The sequence below is a fragment of the Hemiscyllium ocellatum genome, chromosome 6, assembly GCF_020745735.1.
Source record: "Hemiscyllium ocellatum isolate sHemOce1 chromosome 6, sHemOce1.pat.X.cur, whole genome shotgun sequence".
NCBI lineage: Eukaryota > Metazoa > Chordata > Chondrichthyes > Orectolobiformes > Hemiscylliidae > Hemiscyllium > Hemiscyllium ocellatum.
This window is the reverse complement of record NC_083406.1, coordinates 105971222-105997980: the sequence shown is the minus strand read 5'-3', so window position 1 is coordinate 105997980 and position 26759 is coordinate 105971222. Positions and strand designations below refer to the sequence as shown.

Genomic DNA, 26759 nt, shown 5'->3' with positions numbered 1-26759 from the left:
CAGGATTGTTTTAAAACTCAAGATAATATATCTGTGTAAAACAGTGTTTTCTGACATTTTTCTGAATAGTCAGCATTGATTTCCCAATCCTTGAGGAGATGGTGGTAAGCTGCTCTGTTGAACAATTGCCACAATCAAACTGATGTATCATGTCTCAGAGAAAGTGAGGACTGCAGATGTTGGATTCAAAGTTTGTGAGAAGATTTGTAGCTCAGGTGGTCGTTGTTGTGGTTCTGTTTGCCAAGCTGGGAATTTGTGTTGCAGACATTTCGTCCCCTGTCTAGGTGACATCCTCAGTGCCTGGGAGCCTCCTGTGAAGCGCTTCTGTGATCTTTCCTCCGGCATTTATAGTGGTTTGAATCTGCCGCTTCCGGTTTTCAGTTCCAGCTGTCCGCTGCAGTGGTCGGTATATTGGGTCCAGGTCGATGTGCTTATTGTTTGAGAAAACAGAGAACAGCCAGGGAATTCCTAGAGGCATGGCACTCATCCACAGATTCATTCAATAATCCCATCGACCTGGACCCAATATACCGACCACTGCAGCAGACAGCTGGAACTGACAACCGGAAGCGGCAGATTCAAACCACTACAAATGCTGGAGGAAAGATCACAGAAGCGCTTCACGGGAGGCTCCCAAGCACTGAGGATATCACTTAGACAGGGGGCGAAACGTCTGCAACACAAATTCCCAGGTCAGTGAACAGAACCACAACAATGCAGATGTTGGAGATCAGAATGTGGTGCTGGAAAAGCACATCAGGTCAGACAGCATCCGAGGAGCAGGAGAATCCATGGTTCAGACATAAGACCTTCATTAGGAATGAAGGACTTATGCCCGAAACGTCGATTCTTCTGCTTCTCAAATGCTACCTGACCTGCTGTGCTTTTCCAGCACCACACTCTCAACTCTGATGTATTAGGTCTACAGTGCTGTTTCGGAAGACATCCAGGATTTTGAACAAGTAACACCGAAGGATATATTCCAGATCAGGATGGTAAGTGACATGGAATGTGCAGGTTGTGGTGCTCCAATGCATCTGTTGAGCTTTTCCTTCCAGGTGGTTGAAGTTGTGTGTCTGGAATGTGATGTCACTGGAGCCATGGTGTGTTCTTGTGGGTGGTAGATATGCTGTTACTGCAGTTATGAAGGTGAATGTTTAAGGTAGTGAATGGGAATCGACCACATTGGCTGCTTAATTGACCGGAATGATTTTGAGCTTCTTGAGTGTTGTTGGAGCTGCATTCCAGCCAGATAAGAGTATTTAATCAAACTCAAAACTTATGCCATGTGGATGATGGATCGGATTTAGGAAGTCAAATTGCAGAATTTCCAGCCTTTGAACATAATATATTTATATCTTGCCAATTAGATTACTTACAGTGTGGAAACAAGTCCACACCGACCCGATGAAGCGCAACCCACCCATACCCCTACATTTACCCCTTACCTCACACTACGGGCAATTTAGCATGGCCAATTCACCTGACTCACACATCTTTGGACTGTGGGAGGAAACCGGAGCACCCGGAGGAAACCCACGCAGACACAGGGAGAACGTGCAAACTCCACACAGTCAGTCGCCTGAGTCGGAAATTGAACCCGGGTCTCAGGCGCTGTGAGGCAGCAGTGCTAACCACTGTGCCACCGTGCCGCCCACTAATGGTAACACCCAGAATGTTACCAAAAGCCATTGTAAAGGCTGTATTGCAATCTTGAGAGAATTGCAATATAAGATTGATGTGATGTCAGAAATTCAGAACAGAGACAGTAGAGAAGACAATATAATTAGACTTTTAGTGTATCGAGGGAAGTTGAGATGAGTCACAATTAAAATATTACTGTAAAAAGGAGAATGATGAGAGAAGGATACGGAAATATATTGTTTATTCGACAAAACAATTATCTTGTCTTTTGTAGAGCAAGACAGCAGCCAAGAGAACGTGTCCAGTAATGAGAACAGGATTTGGACAGACTTAAAACTAACTTCAGACAGGATTAGCCAAGCAGCAAAAAAAAATTAAGAAAAGTGACCTTAAGACTTAAACAAAAGCAGAAAATGTGAATGAAACTTAGCAGGTCTGACAGCATCTGTAGAGAGAAAAAACAGTGTTAACATTTTGAGTCTGGTATGACTCTACTTCAGAACTGAATGGAAAATGCAACTGGGTTTTATGCTGTTGTTAGAGGGGGAGGAGGATTAAGTCAAACTGACGGTGAGCTTATCCAGAGCAAACAATAAAGACAATCTAATGGGAGTAAAGGAGAACTAGAAATGTAAAAAGAGTATAAATAAGGGCGTGAAAAGGAATAAAATGAGTCCACTCTGCTGAAAGTAGAGTCAAAAAGACTCAAGTAAGACATGATTTATTAGGGAAAACAAAAAATGCCGGAAATCGCAGCAAGTCAAACAGCATCCATGGAGAGAGAGCAAGCTAACGTTTCGAGTCTAGATGACTCAGAGGTTGGTCGGGAGAAAGATGGTTTTTTGAAATTATAAAAAAGCACTTGGAAGTTCAAGGTCATTCCTGTGGACAGAGTGGAGGTGTTTCACAAAATAGTCATTTGTGTTCCCAGTGTTAAGACCAAAAGATCAAACTTGAGTCAACTTGAAAATCCAGATAAGTGAAAACGGGGTGAGCATCTGGGCCATTTAGGTCACACATAGGGTAAATAGGCAAGGTCTTTTCCCTGGGGAAGGGGAGTCCAGAACTAGAGGGCATAGGTTTAGGGTGAGAGAGGAAAGATAAAAAAGAGACCTAGGGGGCAACTTTTTCATGCAGAGGGTGGTGCGTCCGTGGAATGAGCTGCCAGAGGAAGTGGTGGAGGCTGGTACAATTACATTTAAAAGCCATCTGGATGAGTATATGATTACAAGGGTTTAGAGGGATAGACTCATAGAGATGTACAGCACGGACACAGACCCTTCGGTCCAATTCGTCCAAGCCAACCAGATAATCTAAATTAATCTAGTCCCAAAGTTTGTGCGAAGATTTGTAGCTCGGGTGCTTGTTGTTGTGGTTCTGTTCGCCGAGCTGGAAGTTTTTGTTGCAAACGTTTAGTCCCCTGGCAAGGAGACATCATCAGTGCTCTGGAGCCTCCTGTGAAGCGCTTCTTTGATGTTTCTTCCGGCATTTATAGTGGTCTGTCCTTGCCGCTTCCGGGTGTCAGTTTCAGCTGTCCGCTGTAGTGATTGGTATATTGGGTCCAGGTCGATGTGTCTGTTGATGGAGATGTGGATGAATGTTTTGTCAATCGAAGAAAACCCTAGCCAGAGAAACAATAGCCAACCTACTGGACATACATAACAGAAAACAGGAGGCGGAACCTATCAACAAAGACGGCATACTTAAACTACTGGACTTGTGCCTCACTACACACTTTACATTCACCAATCAGATATACGAACAAATCAACGGAACACCCATGGGATCACCAATCTCGGGACTCATAGCAGAGGCAGTTAGGCAAAGGTTAGAACATACAGCCCTACCACAAATCCAACCCAAACTCTGGATCAGATACGTCGATGACACCTTTGTAATCATCAAAACACAGAAATAGAAAAAACACACCGAATCATCAACGCCACACTCACAGGAATACGATTCACGAGAGAAGAGGAAAAGGATAGCCAACTCCCATTCCTAGACGTGTTAGTAGAGAGAACACCGAACGGAGAATTCACCACAAGGGTACACAGGAAAACAACACACACAGACCAAGTCCTAAACTATGAAAGTAACCACCCCAACACACACAAACGAAGCTGCATCAGGACACTATTCAAAAGAGCTACAACACACTGCAGTACACCAGAACTGCGAAAAGAGGAAGAGGAACACCTATACAAGGTATTCGCCAAAAACGGATACCCGCGCAACTTTATCAACAGATGCCTAAGAGATAGACCACGGAACGAGGACATGCCACAACCAAAAGGGCTAGCCACACTACCATACATCAGGAGCGTTTCAGAACTGACAGCCAGACTACTGCGACCCCTAGGACTCATAACGGCACACAAACCAACAGCCACGCTCAGACAACAACTTACTAGAACAAAGGAGCCAATACCCAACATGAGCAAAACTAATGTAGTTTATAAAATACCATGCAAGGACTGCACAAAACACTATATAGGACAAACAGGAAGACAGCTAACAATCCGCATACATGAACACCAACTAGCCACGAAACGACACGACCAGCTATCCCTAGTAGCCACACACTCAGACAACAAGCAACATGAATTCGACTGGGAAAACACTACTATCAAAGGGCAAGCCAGACAGAGAACAGCCAGGGAATTCCTAGAGACATGGCATTCATCCACAAACTCCATCAACAGACACATCGACCTGGACCCAATATACCAATCACTGCAGCGGACAGCTGAAACTGACACCCGGAAGCGGCAAGGACAGACCACTATAAATGCCGGAAGAAACTTTGATCACCTGGCCAGGTGATCAAAGAAGCGCTTCGCAGGAGGCTCCAGAGCACTGATGATGTCTCCTAGCCAGGGGACGAAACGTTTGCAACAAAAACTTCCAGCTCGGCGAACTTAATCTAGTCCCATTTGCCAGCATTTGGCCCATATCTCTCTAAACCTTTTGTAATCATATACCCATCCAGATGCCTTTTAAATGTAATTGTCCCAGCCTGCACCACTTCCTCTGGCAGCTCATTCCATACATGCACCACCCTCTGCATGAAAGTTACCCCTTAGGTCCCTTTTAAATCTTTCCCCTCTCCCCTAATCCTATGCCCTCTAGTTGTGGACTTGCCCACCCCACGGTAAAGACCTTGTCTATTTAATCTATCCATGCAGCTCAAGGTTTTATACACTTCTTTAAGGTCACCGCTCAGCCTCCAACGCTCCAGGGAGAACAGACCCAGCCTATTCAGCCTCTCCCTATAGCTCAAACCCACCAACCATACAACTGCCTCTTGAATAATTTAATATTCTCCCTCCACTAAGCACTCAAAAGGCCATCTTTACAATTGCACATCATCTGAAAATTGCCTTTTTTCACTATTTGCAAAGGCTCTCCTTTGTTCTGCATTTGTATCTAACTTGAAATTGTACTCCTGATTAAGGAGAGATAAAGTGAAATAAAGATTACAAATCTACAGGGAGCAAAGGTGTTGAGTTACCTGCGGAAATTTGTGAGCAAGGTGTCAAGGCAGGTTGTGAAAATTCTTAATAAGACAAATGGGACCTTGGGTGTTATGAATAGAAGAATGGAGTATTTCAGAAAGCTTATAAATGCATTGGAACCAGTTTAAAGTAGATTTACCAGTCTAATAGTCGGAATAGTAGGGCTGTCTTCTGAGGAAAGGTTGAGAGGCTACAGTTGTAATTGTATTTTAACCCTGCCCATTGATTCTATTGAAAGAAATCATCAAATCCCTCATGAATGCTTCAATTTAATCAAACACTTCCAAGCAGTGCACTCGAGATCTTAACCATTCACAGTGATTTTTTTTTGCATTGGATTCTATTTTAAAAAAACCCTTTGAAGTTCTGCACTCTAGATTACTTACAGTGTGGAAACAGGCCCTTCGGCCCAACAAGTCCACACCGACCCACCGAAGCGCAACCCACCCATACCCCTACATTTACCCCTTACCTAACACTACGGGCAATTTAGCATGGCCAATTCACCTGACCCGCACATCTTTGTGACTGTGGGAGGAAACCGGAGCACCCGGAGGAAACCCACGCAGACACGGGGAGAACGTGCAAACTCCACACAGTCAGTCGCCTGAGTCGGGAATTGAACCCGGGTCTCTGGTGCTGTGAGGCAGCAGTGCTAACCACTGTGCCACCGTGCCGCCCCTAGTTTTAAGTCCATTTATGATTGGGAACAGTTTCTCCAAATCCAGGCAGTCCAGATCCCACATGATTTTGTAAACTTCTGCCAAGTCATAGCTTTCTCATTTCCAGGGAAACCAGTTCAAACTTCTCCATAACTGAAGTGTCTCCTCACTACAGCCATTCTGATAAGCATCTCTCTCCAATGCATTCACATCCTTTCTATAGTGTGGTGCCCAAATCATAGACAACACACCTGGTAAGGTTTAACCATTGCGCAATATAAATTGATAATTCTGGAATGATGTGATAATAACAGGGTTGTTGGGATGGGTGATTTTTAACTCATGGCTGCAAGGGTGGAGCGGAGGATCCGGAGGGAGGTCTGCTCACCCCATATTGACTGGGACTGCCTTAGTGCCAGGGGTTTGGATGGGAACAACTTGTTAGGCATGTCCAGGATGGTTTTTTGAAACAGTATGTGGATATTCCAGTGAGGGAGGGGGCCACACTAGACCTGATCTTGAGAAATAAGCCTGGCCAGGTGATCAAAGTTTCAAATGGGGCAGCATTTTGGGAATTGTGACTATAATTCCATATGTTTTCGGATCCTTATGGATAAGGAGAAGAGTGAATCCCAGATGAAGGTGCTAAATTGGAGGAATGCCAACTATAACCGAATTGGGCAAAAATCAGAAAATCTGGATTGGCAGTGACTGTTTGAGGCCAGTTCTATATCTGATATGTGAGACTTTTATGTGGCCAGTTAATCAGAGTGCAAGATAGCATGTGCCTATGAAAATGAAAGACAGAGCTAGCAGGATTCAGGAATGGTGGATGACAGGGAAAATTATCAGCTTAGTCAAAAAAAAGGAAGCATACCAAAGGTCAAGGCAACTAAAAGCAGACAAAGGTCTTGAAGAATATAGAGAAAGTAGGAAGGAGCTCAAATGTGGAGTTAGGAGGGCTAAAAGGGGTCATGTGGAGAAGATCATGTCTCACCAAATTGATTGAGTTTCTTGAGGAGGTGGCAAGAGTGACTGATAAGGGAAGGGTAGTGGGATGTTGTCTATATGAACTTTAATTAGGCATTTGATGAGGTACCTCATGGCAGGCTGGTGCAATAGATTGGGTGTCACGGGATCTGGGATAAGCTGGCTTGATAGATACAATATTAATTTGGTCATAGAAGACAGAGAGCTGTGGTGAAAGGGTACTTTTTTTGAATGGGCATCAGTGGTGTTCTGTAAGGAGCAATGCTGGGACCTTTGCTGTTTGGAATATAGATCTGGAGGAAAATGTAGGCAGCCTGATTAGTAAGTTTGCAGGTGATACCAAAATTGGCAAAATTGTAGTTTGTGAAGAGGATTGTCAAAGGATACAACAGGATACATTTAGATTGCAGATTTGGGTAGAGATACAGCAAATGGAGTTTAATCTGGATAAATACGAGGTGATGCATTTTGGAAGGTCAATTTCAGGTGTGAATTATTCAAGAAATGGCAGCACCCTTAGGCAAATTGACATACAGAGGGATCTGGGCGTACAGATCCACAAATCCCTGAAAGTGGCAACAGAGGTGGACAAGGTAGTCAAGAAGGCATATAGCATGCTTGCCTTCATTAACTGGAGCATCATATATTAAAGTTGCTGTATAAAACTTCAGTTAGACCAATTTTGACTATTACATACCATTCTGGTCACCAAACTATCAGAAGGACATGGATTCTTTGCAGAGGGTACTGTTATGACACAGGGTAAAACCTTCTCCTAATTTAAACCAAGCACACAGAAAAGATTATCTCGCCTCATAATCTGTTAAAGTATGAGTGACAGACAACTACCCAAATTCCACTATTTAAAGAAAAAAAAGCAAATTATTCTTTAACTCTAAAACGGACCATCTAGCCTGTAAGCCTTCTTTGTCCTAACAATTCATCTACTTCCCACTCTATAACAATATACTGATTCGACAAAGCCTCTGTAAAATTTACAGAAAATCAATTTTCAAAACCAGCCAGTCATGTTGATTCTCCTCTGTATTTTCCTGGGTCATCCTCAGTCTTCTGCTGCACAGATTTTTCATATGAGAAAAGTACCTTTTAGAGAGGTGGCCAGCAGGCAGTCTGTATGGCAGTAGGTGCTCTTGGTCTCTCTGGCTAACTGTTCAAAATGTCTGTTTTTTTTAAAACCCCAAAATATTGGATTGCCTCATTGGTTTGATGTTGCCAAAGCAGTAAAATTCAAAGTCAATTGGGTTTTAGTATCTTGGGGCATAATTTAAACTGATTGGTTGAATTCAAGTTGTTGCGTAAATAACTCAGTACCTGAGCTATATCTCAAATGTTACAACTTCAAATTGTCCAACAAATCCTGTGTGTGCAGTCAGTCACATGACAGAGACTTGCCAGCTTTTCAACTTTCACTCTCTCTTAAAGGTACAGTACATGCCTTCAACTCCACACAAGGGCAGAGAAGGTTTACCAGGATATTGCCTGGTCTGAAAGGTTTTAGTTATGAAGAGAGGTTGGATAAGCTCAGATTATGTTCACTAGAAAGACGGAGGTTGAGGGGCGATCTGATAGAGGTCTACAAAATTATGAGAGGCATTGATAGGGTGAACAGTCACAGGCTTTTTCCCACAATGGAAAAGTCAACTACAAGAGGGCACAGATTCAAGGTAAGAAGAGGAAAGATTAGAAAAGACGTTGGAAGAAAGTTTTTCACACAGAGGGTGAAAAAACGGGAACGCACTGCCAGTGCAGGTGATGGAAGCAGGTGCATTAATAATATTTAAGGTGTATCTTAATACACAGATGAATGTGAAGCAAACAGAGGGATAGAAACCACACAAGGCCAAACCACACGTGGGTCTAAGTAAGAATTAGGAATTGGTGCAGGCTGGGTACGCCAAAGGGCCCATTCCTTTACTGTATTTTATTGTATTGAGTTATTACATTATAAGCTCTTTTAGTCTTTGCCATTGTTTATGAACCTAGCATACATGCACTGTATTAACTCTGTCTATCCATTCAACGATATTTAAAGACCAATTTACGTATACACTAAGGTTGTGTATTCCTGCACACACTTGCAAATTGTACCCTTTAATTTAAACTTTCTCAATCTTTTTTGTCCCAAATAGCACCACATTGAAATTTTGCTGACTGACTGCCCATTCCACCAACCTGTCTACACCCCTTGAGGTTCTACAATGTTCTTGAAGTTTAGTCCTCCCAGGTTTTGTGTTGCCTGCATACTAAGATTGAGATCATTAATATGAAGTCAGGAGAAACAGGGATCTCAAATTCAAACCTTACAGAACACACTACAAACCTTCCTGCAACCCATAAAAAAACTTCTTGATTATTACTCTCCCAACCATCAGCCACTCTTGTATTCACTTTGCTTCTATCATTTTATTCTATGACCCATAACTTTCTTCAGAATTCTGCTGAGTCCATGTGCAATCAACAAGGTTACCTTCGTCAACCCTCTCTATTACTTCTTTAAAAAAATTCCAGCAAGTTAGTCAGACACGATTTTCTCTTCACAAATCTAGGCCACCTCTTCTGACTGCATTTTTCCATGTCATTGCCCATGACCCAACTGCCCTAACCTAACTTCTTGTAACATCAACGAGGTAAAAACAATGACTGCAGATGCTGGAAACCAGATTCTGGATCAGTGGTGCTGGAAGAGCACAGCAGTTCAGGCAGCATCCAACGAGCAGCTTTTATTCCTGATGAAGGGCTTTTGCCCAAAACGTTGATTTTGCTGCTCGTTGGATGCTGCCTGAACTGCTGTACTCTTCCAGCACCACTGATCCAGATTCTTATAACATCAAGCTGACCACTCATTCATTCAATTCTCCAAAGCACCTTGAAACTTTTAAAATCTTAGCTGTGCTGAAGCCAGGAGCAAATGTCCAAGATGAAAGCAAAATATGGGGTTATCTTCACAGCACTGAGGTCCTCAGCATCAGTCTCACTGCTGACTGGATTATCTGGACCATTGTTGAATCAATGGATATTAATAAATTACATTTAGGCAGCAAAAGTTCTGCAGCTTGAAAATGGAAAATGCAAAATAAATTATCCCACCATATGAACAATGCAATAATGTCTAGCAGATAGGGCTCAGTAAGTAATTGAACTGTCACCTGCCCATCAGTGTTCATCTAATATTGCAGATTTAACTGGCAATCAGTGGACTTTGTTTGATTGCACAGCAGTTCAAGCAGGATTTACAACCCAGTGCATTGGCTTCCAACTCAATTAGGATGCTATCGATGTGATTTGGTACCTGCAGTGTAAGAGCTCTCCGAGAACCATTAGTGTTATTGAAGATTGCATGCTTTCTTTTGTGGTCATTGCTATCCCAACACTTGATATGAAACCTGACTCTGACCCTCGACTGTAATTGAGATTAATGAGCTCCAAAAAAAACTTGAAGATAATTTTCTGTTTCTGGGTCATTAATCTCATAAGTGTGATACCCTTAAGGACTTCAATAAATAATTTCCTGTGAAATATGAAATATAATGTATTACAGATTATTTAAAAGATATCATTTGGATAGAATTACTTTCATTTTTAATATAGTATTCATAAAGAAACAGAACAGAATTAATGAACTGATAGTGACTAATTTTTGTTCACTGAACCAGCATCTATTGCCCATCCTTAATTATTCAGAGAGCAGTTGAGAAGTAACCTCATTGCTGAGGGTCTAGAGTCAAATTTAGGCCAGATCATGTAAGGATGATAGATTTCCTTCCCTAAAGGCCATTGATGAATCAGATGGGTTTTTAATGACAGTTGCCACTGGTTATATGGTCGTTATTGGATAAGCTTTCTATTTTTTTTATTTCAAACCTCAGGACACTAGGTCGGGGTTGCTAACCCAGTGACATTACTACTGCATAATTGCCTTCCCTTATGGGTGTGGGTGACAGCAGGAATGGTCTTTGTTCAGCATTTCCTCTTCCCCTCAGAAGATGGCGGGATCATTTTCTTGAACTAATGGTGATCCTATGATGGTGTCAGGCAGGAATTTGTCAGAGCACTTCATCCAACACCTTAAACATTTACTTCCATGCATGATTGGCAGCAGTTTGAGCAATCCATACAATACATGGCAAAAGGATCTTCGAAACCCACAACCCCTACCATTTTGAAGACAAGTCAGAGGGGAAACCCCATGATCTGCAAGTGCCCCTTCAAAGCACAATCTATGCTGAATTGAAAATTATATCACCGTTCTGAAGTGAAAGGATGGGTAAAAGTGTTTTGACTAACTTTGACCAGTTTGCAGTAACCTTTGTTAACTCAGGCATGTTAAGCAGTGAGATAGACAAAGGGAACAAGAGTTAGGGGAAAGATCCAACTCAAGGGGAGGCAATGGCCTAGTGATTACTATCAGAAATTCAGCTCTTGTTCTGGAGACATGGATTCAAATCACACCCATGCCTTATGGTAGAATTTGAATTCATTATCAAAATCTGAAATTAAGAACCTACTAGTGGCCATGAAACTGTTGTCAATTATCAGAAAGATCCATCTGGCTCACTGATATCCTTCAGGGAAGGAAATCTGCCATCTGTGCCTGGTCTGACCTACATGTGACTCCAGAGCCGCAACAATGTGGTCGACTCTCAATTGCCCTCTGGGTAATTAGTGACGGTCAATGAATGCTGGATTAGTCGGCAATGCTCTCATCCTGTGAATGATTAAAAAAAAGTCTGTAAATAAAACTTATGGAGCACTTTATCAAGGAAAAGCAATGTTTATTAGATTCTACTATGGAATCTTCAGTAAATAGTCTTAAATCTCAATCACAAATCTACATTATAGTGATAAAAGCAAATGCAACACACAATCCTGCTCCCATGCCCACATGTCTGAACTTGGCCTGCTGCAATGTTCCAGTGAAGGTAAAAACAATGACTGCAGATGCTGGAAACCAGATTCTGGATTAGAGTAGTACTGGAAAAGCACAGCAGGTCAGACAACATCAGATGCTGCCTGAACTGCTGTGCTTTTCCAGCAGCATTCTAATCCAGAATGTTCCAGTGAAGCTCAACGCAAACTGGAGGAACAGCATCTCATCTTCCGACTAGGCACGTTACAGCCTGCCGGTGTCAACATTGAATTCAAGTACTTCAGATAATTTTATTTCATTTATTTTATTTATCTTTTTTAACTTTTTTTTCACTGTTCTGTACCTCTTATTTCTTGATTGTCTCTCTTTCTCTCGTTCCCCACTCTCTCATCACCTTTTTCCTCTCCTCTTCCCCCTTTGCTACCCTTCTCCCCTGTTTCCCATTTTGCCTCTGCTTCATCCCTCCTCCCCCATCCCCCACATATTTTGTCACATAGCACTGGCTGCAGCCTTGGTCATTCACAGCTCCTAATCTCCCTATAGTCTCTCTATGCATTGTCATTATCACCTCTTTGATTCTGGAGCCATGACTCACCTTCTCTCAGACTACTATAAATACCTCCCTATTTCTCCCCTTTTTTTTAGCTTTGACAAAGGGTCAGTTAGACTCGAAATGTCAGCTGTTTTCTCTCCTTACAGATGCTGCCAGACTTGCTGAGATTTTCCAGCATTTTCTCTTTTGGCTACATTAGTGATATACTTCTGACATATGCTTCCAAAGATTTGCTGCACTTTATCCACAGGTCCCTCCCCCTGCATTTTGACTGAAAGGACTGGTAACACCTGGTGAATAAGGCTGCTCCAAAGAGCTGGGAGTCCAGGTCTGCCCCTTTTTAACCCTCTTCACGCTTTTCTCAAAGATTGTACAGCCTATGTCCAATACTAGCATCAAGCAGGGGCAGGAAGATCCAATGAAATGAATATTTTCCACATTGGGAGGTCACAGAACATGGGTTTGAACCTTGAACTGTCACATGCTATACTTGTCACGCTGTGTTTCTGGCCTTCTACTGTGCTGGGTGCCTCCAAGTCTGGTTAACGTTCTTTTAACCAGGCAGCTTCACTGGAGATGTAAACATTTGTTTGTTCTGAAATAATGTGGCCAGGCAGTTCCAGGCCTGTCTGGTTTCAATGGGAAATTGATTACTCAAGGCCTGACTGCATGAATACTGTCTGTACTAGCTCTACAGTTTGCAAATTACAGTCAGGCTAAGTGTACAGTTTGATTTTTGATCTATGCTCATGAAAAACAATCAATATTTCTGAAACAATCCTGGAGGTCATGGGTCTCCTAACCACAGTTCCTTCACTGTCTCCAGGTCAAATGCTTGAACTTTCTAACATCACAGTGGGTGTACCCACACCAGGTGATCTACAGCAGTTCAAGAAGTCAGATCACTACAAACCCATTCAGAGGAAAGAAGGATGGAACTTAAAATATCATTTATTTTTTAAATAGGGTATGGCAAAACACTTGGGATGTGGGAGTCCTCATGTAAAATCACAGAAAGCTAGCATACAAAAATAATATGGTGTTACAATACATATTCAAGTTGGAGTGTATTTCTTATTACCTTCGGAACTAGTATGCTAGTGTTTTGCCACTTTGCATGAGATCTTCCAAATCTGTCTGTGCTGCAACATCCTGCTGTCCTCCTCTACTTAAATAATATTCAACTCTTCTATTCTTGCTGCTGTTCTTGAAAATTATCAGATAATTGTCTCTATCTCTGAGCCATTAATGCACTAAAGGTGGTGAGGTAGCTTGAAGTGGTTGGGCTTAGGAGCCTGTCCTTGTAACATTAAATAAGAGTCACCAAAGCCAAGGAAACCATTGTGTCTTATCACTGGAGGTGACTTGCTTTGCCATCCATTGATTTCAGTTTTACCCCTTCATTGGTATTCTCCCTAGAAGCCAAGAGAGACTTTCCTCAGCTTCCCATTTCCACTCAACTCATAAACGCACATTTGGATTCAGCCAGGGACAGCACAGATTGTTGAATGCATCAAGAAGCCGATTATTGATGAGAAGCTGGTGCACTGATGATCCCTCCCTACACCTTGGGAAGAGACTGATTCTGCAGTATTGGCCTGGGTTAGATTTGTACCTCTCTTTTGGCAGTGGAGGGACTTCCCTTTCAATCATTCCCTTTCTGCTTGTCTCAGCAGAATAAAAACCCAGTGCACTGACAAAATGGAGGACCCCCATGACCTCCTTGTTCCCTCAGCAGTAATTACTTTTCTTCATCTGTTAGATGGCCTCCTCAGTCATCCAAGGTTTATTTATTGGATCACCCTGACATATCAGATACTGCCAGCAAATTCTAAGAGCATAAGAACATAAGAACGAGGAGTAGGAGTAGGCCATCCGGCCCTTCGAGCCTACTCTGCCATTCAATCAGATCATGGCTGATCTTCTTGTGGATTCAGCTCCACTCAAGCTCCCTCTCACCGTAACCCTTAATTCCTTTGCTATTCAAAAAATTATCTATCTTAGATTTAAAAACATTTACCAAGGAAGCCTCAACCACTTCACTGGGCAGGGAATTCCACAGATTCACAACCCTCTGGGTGAAGAAATTCCTTTTTAATTCAGTCCTAAATCTGCTCCCTCTAATCTTGAGGCTATGCCCTCTTGACCTATTTTCACCTGCCAGTGGAAACATCCTCTTTACTTCTATCTTGCCTATTCCCTTAATAATTTTATATGTTTCTGTAAGATTCCCCCCTCATTCTTCTAAATTCCAATGAATATTAGATTAGATTACTTACAGTGTGGAAACAGGCCCTTCGGCCCAACAAGTCCACACCGACCCACCGAAGCGCAACCCACCGATACCCTTACATATACCCCTTACCTAACACTACGGGCAATTTAGCATGGCCAATTCACCTGACCTGCACATCTTTGGACTGTGGGAGGAAACCGGAGCACCCGGAGGAAACCCACGCAGACACAGGGAGAATGTGCAAACTCCACACAGTCAGTCGCCTGAGGCGGGAATTGAACCCAGGTCCCTGGCGCTGTGAGGCAGCAGTGCTAACCACTGTGCCACCGTGCCAATCCCAGTCTGCTCCGTCTCTCCTCATAAACCACCCTCTCAACTCTGGAATCAACCTGGTGAACCTCCTCTGCACCCCCTCCAGTGCCAATACATCCTTTCTCAAGGAGGGAGACCAAAACTGCACACAGTTCTCCAGGTATGGCCTCACCAGCACGCTATACAGCTGCAACATAACCTCTCTGCTTTTGAACTCAATCCTTTTAGCAATGAAGGGCAAAATTCCATTTGCCTTCTTAACTACCTGTTACTCCTGCAGACCAACCTTCAGTGATTCATGCACAAGGACACCCAGGTCCCTCTGCACAGCAGCATGCTGCAATTTCTTAACATTCAAGTAATAGTCCTTTTTGCTGTTATTCCACCGAAATGGATGACTTCAAATTTATTAACTTTGTATTCCATCTGCCAGACCTTTGCTTACTCACTTAAGCTACCTATGTCCCTTATTACTCAGTTCTGCCCACCTGCCTGACACCCTGCCATTGGGACTTTGTCCCTGACTGTCAAATTCCACAGGGCGAAAATGAGGACTGCACCTGCTGGAGATCAGAGTCAGGAGTGTGGTGCTGGAAAGGCACAGTGGGTCAGTCAGCATCCGAGGAGCAGGCCTCATTCCTGATGAAGGGCTTCTGCCTGAAACGTCGATTTTCCTGCTCCTCGGATGCTGCCTGACCTGCTGTGCTTTTCCAGCACCATACCCTCGACAAGTAAAATTCCACACATTATTTCCACAAATTTAAGATCATTCTTCAGAGCAAGGTTTCTAAGGTGATGGTGGAAGCAATTAATATTGATTCAATTAAGTACAAATTATCTGGCTTTTCTTCATTGTATAGTATTTAACAATTCAGTATATAAATGATTTGAGACATTGCACATGCTATGCGTAGTGTTATTGGGAGGAAAAACATCTTTTCACATCTTTTTTCCAAGCTTTCGATCATTGCAGTTTTACTCACTTGCTGCTTGGATCTATCATGGATTAATGGATAGAATTAACAGGTAGACTCTTATACCTCGAGAGGTGGTGAGGCTGAAGTCAAGAAAAAGTGTTTACACAGATGTGGTAGTGGTTCACAGCATCTTCACTCCCTTAAAGTACGAATTGCCTGGATAGCAAACATAACAATACTTTTCACTGTATTTTGGTACCTGTGAAAATAACAAATCAAATCAAATCCCACCCACATTGGAATTAGATTTGATGTAAGTGGGATTAGCCTTCCTATCCCACCGCCAATTAAGGCCCTTCACTGCTCAAGTAAGGACCATTTCAGGACCTCAACTTGCTTCTGTTCCTGCTGAGATTTTTCCAGCATCTTTTGAACTTACCACCGTGCTGGAAGCATGTTGTCTGAGTGGGGTCCTTGATCAAAGGTGCTCGGTGCCTATTTGGCGAGAAGGCTATTGAGAGCAATCATCCCCTCACCCTACCCTATCCCTGTCACTCACACAGCATAAATGCACCCGTCACCCTCGCAAATCATTTACTTTGCTCCTGGGTCCTCGTGCTGCTCTCCCAGCAGCTACCATGGCAACTGGTCACCCTAACAACTTGTGGAGGGTGGGATTTCCACCCTCAGGAGACTAATTCCAAAGAATGGCCTGCCTGTCTCTTCAGAACTTTGGCAGATGCCCTTAGAAAATATAGTGTGGGTTTCTCATTGGCAGACGAGAGCTATACCACGAAGAAAAGATTATTGTATCAAAATGGAAAAGGATGAAAGACATGAACTTTGTTTTTGTCTGATTTTCTTGCAGTCCTATATTTGTGGTAGGATTGCTAAGTGGGTGGTGGGTCAAAATTTATCAATACTGGTATTGTTTGTTTGATCACACCCTGGTCATTGCCAGTGCCATTGTGCATTGTGTTTAGGGATGTGCAGGGAAGATGGATCAGCCATGATAAATGTGGGTTCAGGGAATAGGGAAGGGGACTGGGATCTTTGGAAGGTCAGTGCAGACCCAGTGGCGAAATGGCCGATATCCACACCGTAGGGATTCTATGAAGCCTGTGCAAGGAACCCCTGTTAAGTATTGACATTTTCATCTGTTCAATACATCTCTAGTATAAATCCATACATTGTTTTTTCAGTTCATTAGACCCACCAGAGAAGCTATTATTTAAAGAATTGATACTTTTTGTTGACCATTCCACTATCAAGTTGAAAGGGAACTGTCGAAATTATGTTGTGTGATCATACGGTATTAATGACTAACCTGTTTGGAATTCATTAACCTATTTATTTTAAGATCATGTTTTTTAAAATCTTTCTCTTGCTATCTGCATATAATAATCAGATGCATTCCAGTGTTTTCAGCTGACACTGAAGATTCCAAAATGTTGGATTGTCAGACAACTTACACCAAAGGGTGACACCATCTTTTAGATGATCTGAAAAGGGTTTGATGGTTTATAGAACATAGAACATAGAAAAGTACGGCACAGAACAAGCCCTTCTGCCCATGATGTTGTGCCGAGGATTATTCCTAATCTAAAATAAAATAACCTAACCCACACTCCTCTCAATTCACTGCTGTCCATGTGCATGTCTAGCAGTCTCTTAAATGTCCCTAATGATTCTGCTTCCACAACCACCACTGGCAACGCATTCCATGCATTCACAACTCTCTGCATAAATAACCTACCTCTGACGTCTCCTCTATACCTTCCTCCTAATATCTTAAAACTATGACCCCTCGTACCACTCAATCCTGCCCTGGGGAAAATTCTCTGGCTATTGACTCTATCCATGCCTCTCATTACTTTGTACACCTCAATCAAGTCATCTCTCTTCCGCCTTCCCTCCAGAGAGAACAGTCCAAGCTTAGTCAACCTCTCTTCATAAGACAAGCCCTCCAGTCCAGGCAGCATCCTGGTAAACCTCCTTTGCACCGTCTCCAAAGCCTCCGTATCTTTCCTATCGTAGGGCGATCAGAACTGGATGCAATATTCCAAGTGTGGTCTCACCAGAGACTTGTAGAGCTGCAGCAAAACCTCGCAGCTCTTAAACTCGATCCCCTTGTTAATGAAAGCCAAAACACCATATGCTTTTTTTAACAACCCTATCCATTTGGGTGGAAACTTTGACGGATCTATGCACTTGAACACCAAGATCCTTCTGTTCTTCCACACTGCCAAGAATCCTATGTTCACCATTCAAGTTCAACCTTCCAAAATGCATCACTTCACATTTATCCATGTTGAATTCCAGCTGCCATTTCTCAGTCCAGCTCTGCATCCTGTCTATGTCGCGCTGCTGCCTGCAATAGCTTATGATACGATTAAAGGCACCTCCAATCTTTGTGTCATCTGCAAATTTATTAACCCACCCCTAACCTCCTCATCCAAGTCATTTATAAAAACTACAAAGAGCAGAGGCCCAAGAACAGAACCCTGCAGGACATCTCTCACCACTGACCTCCAGACAAAATACTTTCCATCTACAACCACTCTCTGCCTTCTGTCAGCCAACCAATTCTGAATCCAGATAGCCAAATCTCCCTGTATCCCATGCCTCCTGACTTTATGAATGAGCCTACCATGGGGAACCCTATCAAATGCCATGCTGAAGTCCATATACACCACATCCACTGCTCGACCTTCATTGACCTGTCTCCTCACCTCCTTAAAGAACTCAACAAGATTTATAATGCATGACCTGCCCCTCATAAAGCCATGCTGACTGCCTTTAATCACGTTATGCATTTCCAAATAGTCATAAACCCTATCCCTCAGAATTCTTTCCAAAACCTTGCTGACAATAGATGTTAGACTGACTGGTCTGTAATTGCCAGGGATTTCCCTATTCCCCTTCTTGAAAAGAGGAGCAACATTTGCCTCCCTCCAATCCTCCAGTGCGACTCCCATGGAGAGTGAGGAAGCAAAGATCTTCACCAGTGACTTAGCAACCTCCTTTCTCGCTTCCCAGAGGAACCTAGGACAAATCTGGTCTGGCCCTGAAGACTTATCAATCTTAATGTTTTCCAAAATTTCCAGCACGTCAACTTCATCAATCTTGATCTGTTCAAGCCTGTATCCCAGCTCCTCAAAGTTTTCATTCACAACAAGGTCCCTTTCCTTCGTGAAAACTGAAGCAAAAACTCACTTAGGGCTTCTCCTATCTGCTCAGACTCCATGTAAAAGTTCCCTATGCTATCCCTGACCGGCCCTACCTTCTCCCTGATCATTCTCTTATTCCTCATGTATGAATAAATTGCCTTTGGGTTCTCCCAAATCCTTCCTGCCAAGCCTTTCTCTTGCCCCCTCCTGGCTCTCTTCAGTCCATTTCTGAGCTCCTTTCTAGCAAGCCTGTAATCCTCTAAAGCTGTGATAGATCCTTGCTTCCTCCACCTTATATAAGCTGCCTTCTTCTTTTCGACAAGAAGCTCCTCTATTCTCGTCATCCAAGGCTCCTTAATCTTACCCCTTCTTACCTGTCTCAGAGGAACAACTTTGTGCATCACTCATAACAACTGCTCCTTAAAAAGTCTCCACATTGTTGTGCCTTTTCTGTGGACCAATGTTTCCCAATATGTACTTCCCAACTCCTGTCTGATAATGTCATAGTTTCCTTTTCCCCAATTAAATATCTTCCCTTTGTACCTGCTTCCTTCCCTCTCCAAAGCTATGATAAATGTGAGGCAGTTGTGGTCACTGTCACCAAAGTGTTCTCCTACAGTGAGATCTGACACCTGTCATGGCTCATTGCCAAGCACCAAGTACAAAATGGCCTCTCCCCTCGTCGACCTGTCTACATACTGAGTAAGGAAACCTCCTGAACACACCTGACAAAAACGGCTCCATCCAAACCATCTGCACTGAGGAAGTTCCAGTCATTATTGGGAAAGCTGAAGTCACCCATAACAACAACCCTGCTACATATGCATTTTTTCCAAAATCTGCTATGAGATTGTCAATCTCCCTACTGCTATTGGGGGTCTGTAGAAAACCCCTAATGAGGTGGCTGCTCCCTTGCTGTTCCTAACTTCCACCTGTACTGACTCAGTAGACTAACCTTCCTCAACAACTTTTGTTTCTGTAGCTGTGATGCACTCTCTGAGTAGTAATGCTACACCCCGTCCTCTTTTCCTACCCTCCCTGTTCTTTTTAAATGTTCTAAACCCTGGAACATCTAGCAACCATTCCTGCCCCTGTGAAATCAACATCTTCGTTATGGCCACAACGTCATAGAACCAAGCACTGATCCAAGCTGTAGGTTCAGTACTCTTATTTCGGACACTCCTTGCATTAAAGCAGACATACTTTAACCGATCTCTTTGTTTCATCTCATGAAAATCCTTCACGATAGATTCACGACATCCTGTCACTGCCCCATCTACAGCTATGCCCCTCTCACATATGTAGCTCTGGTTCCCACCCTCTTGCCAAACTAGCTTGGGCCAACCTGGACAACAAGTGTCACAAATCGCCATGGTGGCACATTTGGGTACAAGTAAAATTGTGAAGAATGATTTTCTGTTGCAATTTACAATGTGCTGCCATGCTAACATCGAGGTAAAAGTAAGAGATAAAGCATAATAAACTGAGCTGGGACTTTTCCTCTCGAACATGGGAAACTAAGGGGTGACCTTGTGGAGGTTCTATAAAATCATGAGCGGTGTAGATGAGATAGATAGCCAACAGCATTTTTCATGGTAGGGGAGTCTAAAACTAGAGGACATAGGTTTAAGTGAGAGAGGAGAGATACAAAAGGGGCAACTTTTTCACACAGAAGGTGGTGAGTGTCTGCTATAGGTAGTGGTGGAAAAAATGGGACTAGATTAATTGTGAAAACTGGGCGGCATGGACAAGTTGGGGCGAAGGGCCGAACATACTATAAACCTCTATGACTCGGACAGGATCCTACTCAAGTTCTTCTCTCTGCAGAAAATATCCATTATTTCCTAAACTCAGTTACACAGCTCTCTTTAATGGCCTTCTCTTGTAATTTATTTCATATGTCTTTTCCTTTTCAGATGTAAAGGCTCAACCCTAATTAAAGATTTCTCCGAATTTGTACCTTGTGCCTCCTTGTATTTGAGCCCTTTACCACAGTGAGCAATTTGTTTGCTTGACATTATCAATCCCTCCTCTATTATTTTCTGCGATGCCCATTATAGGGTTTGAATGTCCCCACTGCTGTGCTGCATACTGTCCAACCAAGCATTGTGATGGCGTTGTGAGTCTGGCTTTGGGAAATATGACTGACGTGCATTCTGTTTTTTATGTGTACTTAGGTGGATGCCCATGGAAATATCCTGCTGTCAGCCCTGGAGATTCACAATGAAGTTACGTCAACAGAGGTTACCACAAGTGTGACCGAATCCAGGAATTCAGTGATGTCCTTTGACAACTCAGGAATTCAGTACAGGAAACAAAGCACAGCCCGAGAAGGACTAGGCCGCAGCACATTGGACAGAAATGCTGCCCAGGCTAAGAAGAACCGTTTGCGAAGAAGGTCCTCCCAGCTAAAAATAAAAATCCCCAATCTGACTGACGTTAACGCCATAGACAGGTGGTCAAGGATAGTGTTTCCAGTCATTTTTTCTCTGTTCAACTTGATCTACTGGCTGTACTACGTAAACTGATACTAAGGTACCATGTGCAAAGTACTGCGGACTCCCTTTTATTGTACAGGGTGAAACAACTGCCCAGTCATTATAGGAATGCAGAATGCAGCCCCGCAGCTATGGGAATATTTTTGCTGTAGAACAAAAGCTGTGATAAAATGTGAGGGAAAATTTAATAAAAAAAAATCTCAGAGAAAATGATAAATGAAGATACCCTCAAAGAGAGAGAGAATGACATTTATAAGCCTTGAAAAAGCTTGTCATACTTTGCATGAGACCATGTCATATAAACAATGAGTTATCTGCCATATACACTAGGAATTGTAAAAAATTTAGTAATTGTTTGGACCTTGCAAGAGTTGCTTTTTCTTGAAGCTTTTTTTTTAGCTATTTCTAAATACAATGATCACGGCTGGTTAATATACAGTATTTAGTTAATTCTCACAGTGTTCTGCAGCATTATAGTTCAGTGTGGAACCTTGCAGTATTCTTACCAGTACATAGCACAGGATGAATGCAGAATTAATTTGGCAGTGAATGATGTTGAGTGGTTTAATCATCTTACATTATGTATAATAATCATTGATAATTTATTCATGGGCAGAACTTTGGGGATTGGTTGCTCTTCATGGTTAGACATTGTGTAAATATTCTAGTTTTAGTACTTACTTTTCATTTAAGCCCATTTTCCAAACAGATATGGTAAATGCTGTAGTTTGCTCAGTGGTAACTTCATGAACATTCCTGCATACTGTTTGAATTCTTTGATGTTCCATTTAAAAAAAAATAAAATGTAAAAAAAAACAAAATTGGTGATAATTGGTTGATAGAGCAGCAGTGTGGGACAAAGGGTTAAGCAAGTGGCTGCAGTTCAAAACATTCAGCCTTCTAATGGGTTTCACGTGCTCACTCTTAATCACAATCCAGGCTTGGTACACCATTCTATAGGTTCAGATCACAAGAGGATAGATTAGGGTCTCTTCTGGTGCAGCGATACCTTTGAACAAGAAGGTCTGAGTTCATATCCCACCCACCTCAAATGTATGCTATGATTTGTCTGAACTGTGTTAATTAAAAATAACAGTAAGAGGATAGTCAAGGTGGATCCATAAATGAACAGCACTGATTATATTTAGTCAAAGTTTGCAGGTAATCTTGGGTATACAAATTCCATTGGCTGTGGTGTGTAATGGCATTGTAAAGTACACTGATGAGGACTTCCCCAATAGATGGAGAAGAATCATAATGAATCTACAGAAACAGACTATTCCACCAAACTGGTCTTCATGAGTGGTCATCCTCCTCTCAGCCTATTCTTCTATGTCTACTATCCCTGTCATCTGCATATACTTATTCAGATTTACCTTAAGTGCTCATTAGTACTATATTTGTACTTTGCCATTTTGGAAAACACCAACATCTTGGACACAAGCCCTTTGTGTGCATCCTGAGAGATGTCTACATGAAGACAGGAGCCGGAGTGCCCATTGCCTTCCCATTGTCATTCCCTTTTATCTGGGATGGAGAATAACAGTTGATCACTCTCCTACTCATAGTTCAATTGAATTATGTGAAGGGGACAATTAAGGGCGTTTATCCACTACAGTTAGAACTTTTCCATTGGTGGATGGGCCCTCTGCCTCATGGGGAGATCGCCTAGTAACCTCCCTGCAGACTTGGGCTGGGGGCCCCTTATATGCAGGCACACCTTGACCCACAATCCCACTAGCTGTAATGGTCAGCTCCATGGCACCCCCTGCCCCTGTTTTCATCCACTCCCTTCTCTCCCCAACCCATTCTACTGCTAGGGCCTGCCTGACCATTAATGTTGCCCCCAAACCCCACTTTCCAAAATAGGACTGAAGCATGTTTCATGGCATTGTCTTCCTATGGGTGCAGTACCAACAGTGGAGAAAGATCAACAAAACGTATAAGATATTTTAGATTAATACTGCACAGTAAACCTATACTGCACCAAGCAATTAAAATCTTTAGCAGTTTTTATAAATGTCACCATTTCTGTGTCTTTTCGGATATGTTGGCACCATCAGAATTAATTGTGTTTTCTTACAATTTCTCCATTTGCATTGTCCAACCTGGTGCTTTCATGCCAGTGACTGATTTCCCCCAATGCGTTTTATCAAGTTGATAATTCAACCCCTTAAGGCTGCTCTACCATTTGATGTGACAATAGCTGATCTCACCTGGGCCTCAACTCCACTGTTCTAACTGCTCGACAAAATCCTTCAACCCATGGCGAATTAAAAGTATTTCTATCTCCTCTTTAAATTTAAAGGAGCAGATCTGTGAGGGCCCCTCCATTTTGAGAACTAGAACGAATTAAGCCGTGATCTCAGCTGCATGCCAAGCCCCCGCAGGATAGACCTCCGGAACACACATGGCCAGTTGATGTATGCTGCTCCACTGCTGGCTGAGGCCTAGTGTGAGGAGCAAACAGAATGATGATAGAACAGGAGACCTCAAAGGATCACCAGGCCAGATGATGGTGAGCTGATTCTATGAACTTACGAGACTTAATTTTCAGGAAGATCACGGTGGAATCACCAATTAGCCAACAAATGGGCAATTAATTAAGCGAATTAGCCACCCTTCAGTGCTAGGTTGGTAACTTCTTAAGATGATGTCCTACCTCCAGGATGGTAATCTGGTTACAATTTGGTTAAGGTGACCTCTTTCTCTAAGATAAGCAATCCCAATAGCAGTACATGATTACACCCCATGTCAACCTGAGACCAATTCCTGATGCTCAGAATTGTGGCCAATGTGGTATTTGCCCATAAAATCACTCAAACCAAATCAAATATATTGACAATACAAGAAGCCAGCAGAAAATAATTTGTCTTCTCCTTATTTAAATATTCTGTGTATTGACATTACCTGTTTAGTGGTCTCGTGTCTAGCTATGATTCATGGTTATGTGAACAAAGTCAACTTCATTTAGTTCAAAGTCTCTTGCCCTGAATTATTTGACATTTCTAATCTTTTAAGCACTGAATATTTTCCTATATTACCTAAATTATTTAAATGATTAATTAACTCAACTTCTAGTGCAAATAAACTTTCAATCATCAGTATTATTATTTGATCCATTCAGATGCCAGTATATGCAACACTAATGTTTGAAAGATACACTGGGTGGAAGGCTTTTTTATTGATGATCATTCAGTTGAACAAAACTTGAATGTTGCAAAGAAAAGATACATGTCTTTGAAGGGTTTTTTTGTTTTGAAATCATCAGGCAGGACAAGTGCAAGAATGCCAAATATCAAAGGGGACAACAATTTTAATGTAGGAGAGACAAAGTGCTGATTGGTTGACAGGTCAACTCAGATTTGCTGAGATATTGCCATGGAGCAAGCAACAGAATATTATTGCATCCCATGCTTTTACTGAATTTTTAAAAATACACAGCACATGAACATGGTAGTTTCATACAGAATATTGGTCCCTGTTTATAAATGTATATCACTTCTAGCAAAGGTAGTTTTCTTTAATTTCCTCTTCCTACATTTGGAGTTACTGAACTGCTTTGGCACAGTAAGAACAGGAAAACAGCTGGAAAAGAGCGCATATAAATTTAACAGACCCAAACAAAGTTTTGGTGCATGGATTCAATGGATGGAAAGTGGATTGGGATGTATTGTGGGAATGCAATGCCCCTGCCTTATATTCCTGAATTTGTTTCAGACACAGAAAGAAAAAACAAAATCAGTCATTGTTTTCTTCTCTTACATTTTGCTTGATAATTTATTATAGTCTTTTTAATTTAAAAAAGTACCTTGCATTTATATAGCATATTTCACAACTAACTACAAGACATTAGAAAGCACTGTCCAGACCTTAAGGTTCTTTTGATATGTAATTACTGAGGTAATGAAAGAAATTTGGCAATTTGTGCACTGTCTAGTACCATGAACAATAATGTTGTAGGGGCCATTTAATCAGTTTTTGATATATTTATTCAGTGATATGAACAATGGGAATAGCTCCTTTGCTCCTTTATGAAAATAAATGTGAGTTTTCTTTTTCTATCCACTTGACAGGGGTTCAATTCAATGTCTCATCCACATTTATTACAGTGCTGCACTTCCTCTCTACCATACTGGAATGTCAGCCTAGGTTTCTGTGCTAATGCAGGACTTAAATTCACAATCCTCTGGCTCAGAGGCAAGCATTCTATTAACTCAACCAGAGCAAATATATCAATCTGTATGCAATGGTCCACATTAATGAAAGGGTCTGTGATTGAAGGAAGTACTACAACACCACACAGCCAATCACTGAATTTACAATTCCAGTACAGATCTCTTTAGGAGTTGAATCAATGCATTTTCTCTTACATCTAATCCCATTTATCGAATACATATCTAACATTAAACCTTAACATCTTTAGAAATGGAAACCTTGGATAGACTTGTATTGTGCCTTTGCAGCACAATTGCCAACTTGTGGCTAAAAGTTACAAGTAGGTTATTGATCCCAACTTCTTTGTATAATGATTCCAACTTTGAATGGTCTATATCAAGCTCAGACATGAATGAAGCTTTTATTTTAAACTGCAACAAGTTAGAAGAGAAATTATTCATTGGGTAGAGCTAAGAAATCAAAAGGAGATGGTGACGTTTTTGAGGTTGTACTATAGGTCCCCAAATAGTCAATGGGAATTAGGGGAACAAATATTCAGGGTGACTGGGGAGACTTGCAGAAGCAATAGGGTTGTCATAGTAAGGGATTTTAATTTTTCTAATATAGACTGGGATTGCCAGAACCTTAAGGGTTTAGAGGAGGTGGAATTTGTTAAGTGCGTTCAGCAAAGTTTCCTCAAGCAATAGAGGGCCCTACACAGGAAGGGGCAAAACCCAACCTACTCTTGGGAAATGAAGCAGGACAGGTGATGGAGATGACAATGGGGGAGCACTTTGGGACCAGTGACCATAGTTCTATTAATTTTAAAGTTGTCATGGAGAGGGACAAAACTGGTCCTCAGGTTCAAGTTGGAACCTGAGGTGGATTTTGATGGAATTAGACAGGAGCTTGCAGGAGTTGATTGGAGTAGTTTGCTCACAGGCAAAGGGACTTCTGGCAAGTGGGAAGCCTTTAAAAGTGAGATAGATAGAGTTCAAGATCCTGTGAGGGTGGAGGGCAAGGCTGGTAGGAATAGGGAAGCTTGGATGACAAGAGATATTGAGGCTTTGACCAGAAAAAAGTAGGCGTGGCTCAGGTACAAGCAGCTGGTATCAAGGGAATTGCTGGAGGTATACAGGGAATACAGGAGCTTACTGAAGAAGGAAATCAGCAGGACAAAAAGGGGGTATGATGTCATCTTGGATGACGAGAT

At 42.1% G+C, this 26759-nt stretch overlaps 1 protein-coding gene across 4 annotated transcripts in view; it reads left to right on the top strand.

The window, feature by feature from the left end:
• The window catches only part of gabrb3 (gamma-aminobutyric acid type A receptor subunit beta3), a 110925-nt gene extending 89507 nt beyond the window's left edge, over nt 1–21418 (top strand). For 2 of the 4 annotated variants that reach the window (XM_060826833.1, XM_060826832.1), the window contains one exon: nt 21068–21418. In XM_060826833.1, the coding sequence (XP_060682816.1) occupies nt 21068–21418 (351 nt within the window). Of the gene's footprint in view, nt 1–8374; nt 8407–21065 lie in introns of all 4 variants that reach the window. The other 2 variants (XM_060826835.1, XM_060826834.1) reach the window with 2 other exon arrangements.
• The last annotated feature ends 5341 nt before the right edge of the window (nt 21419–26759 follow it).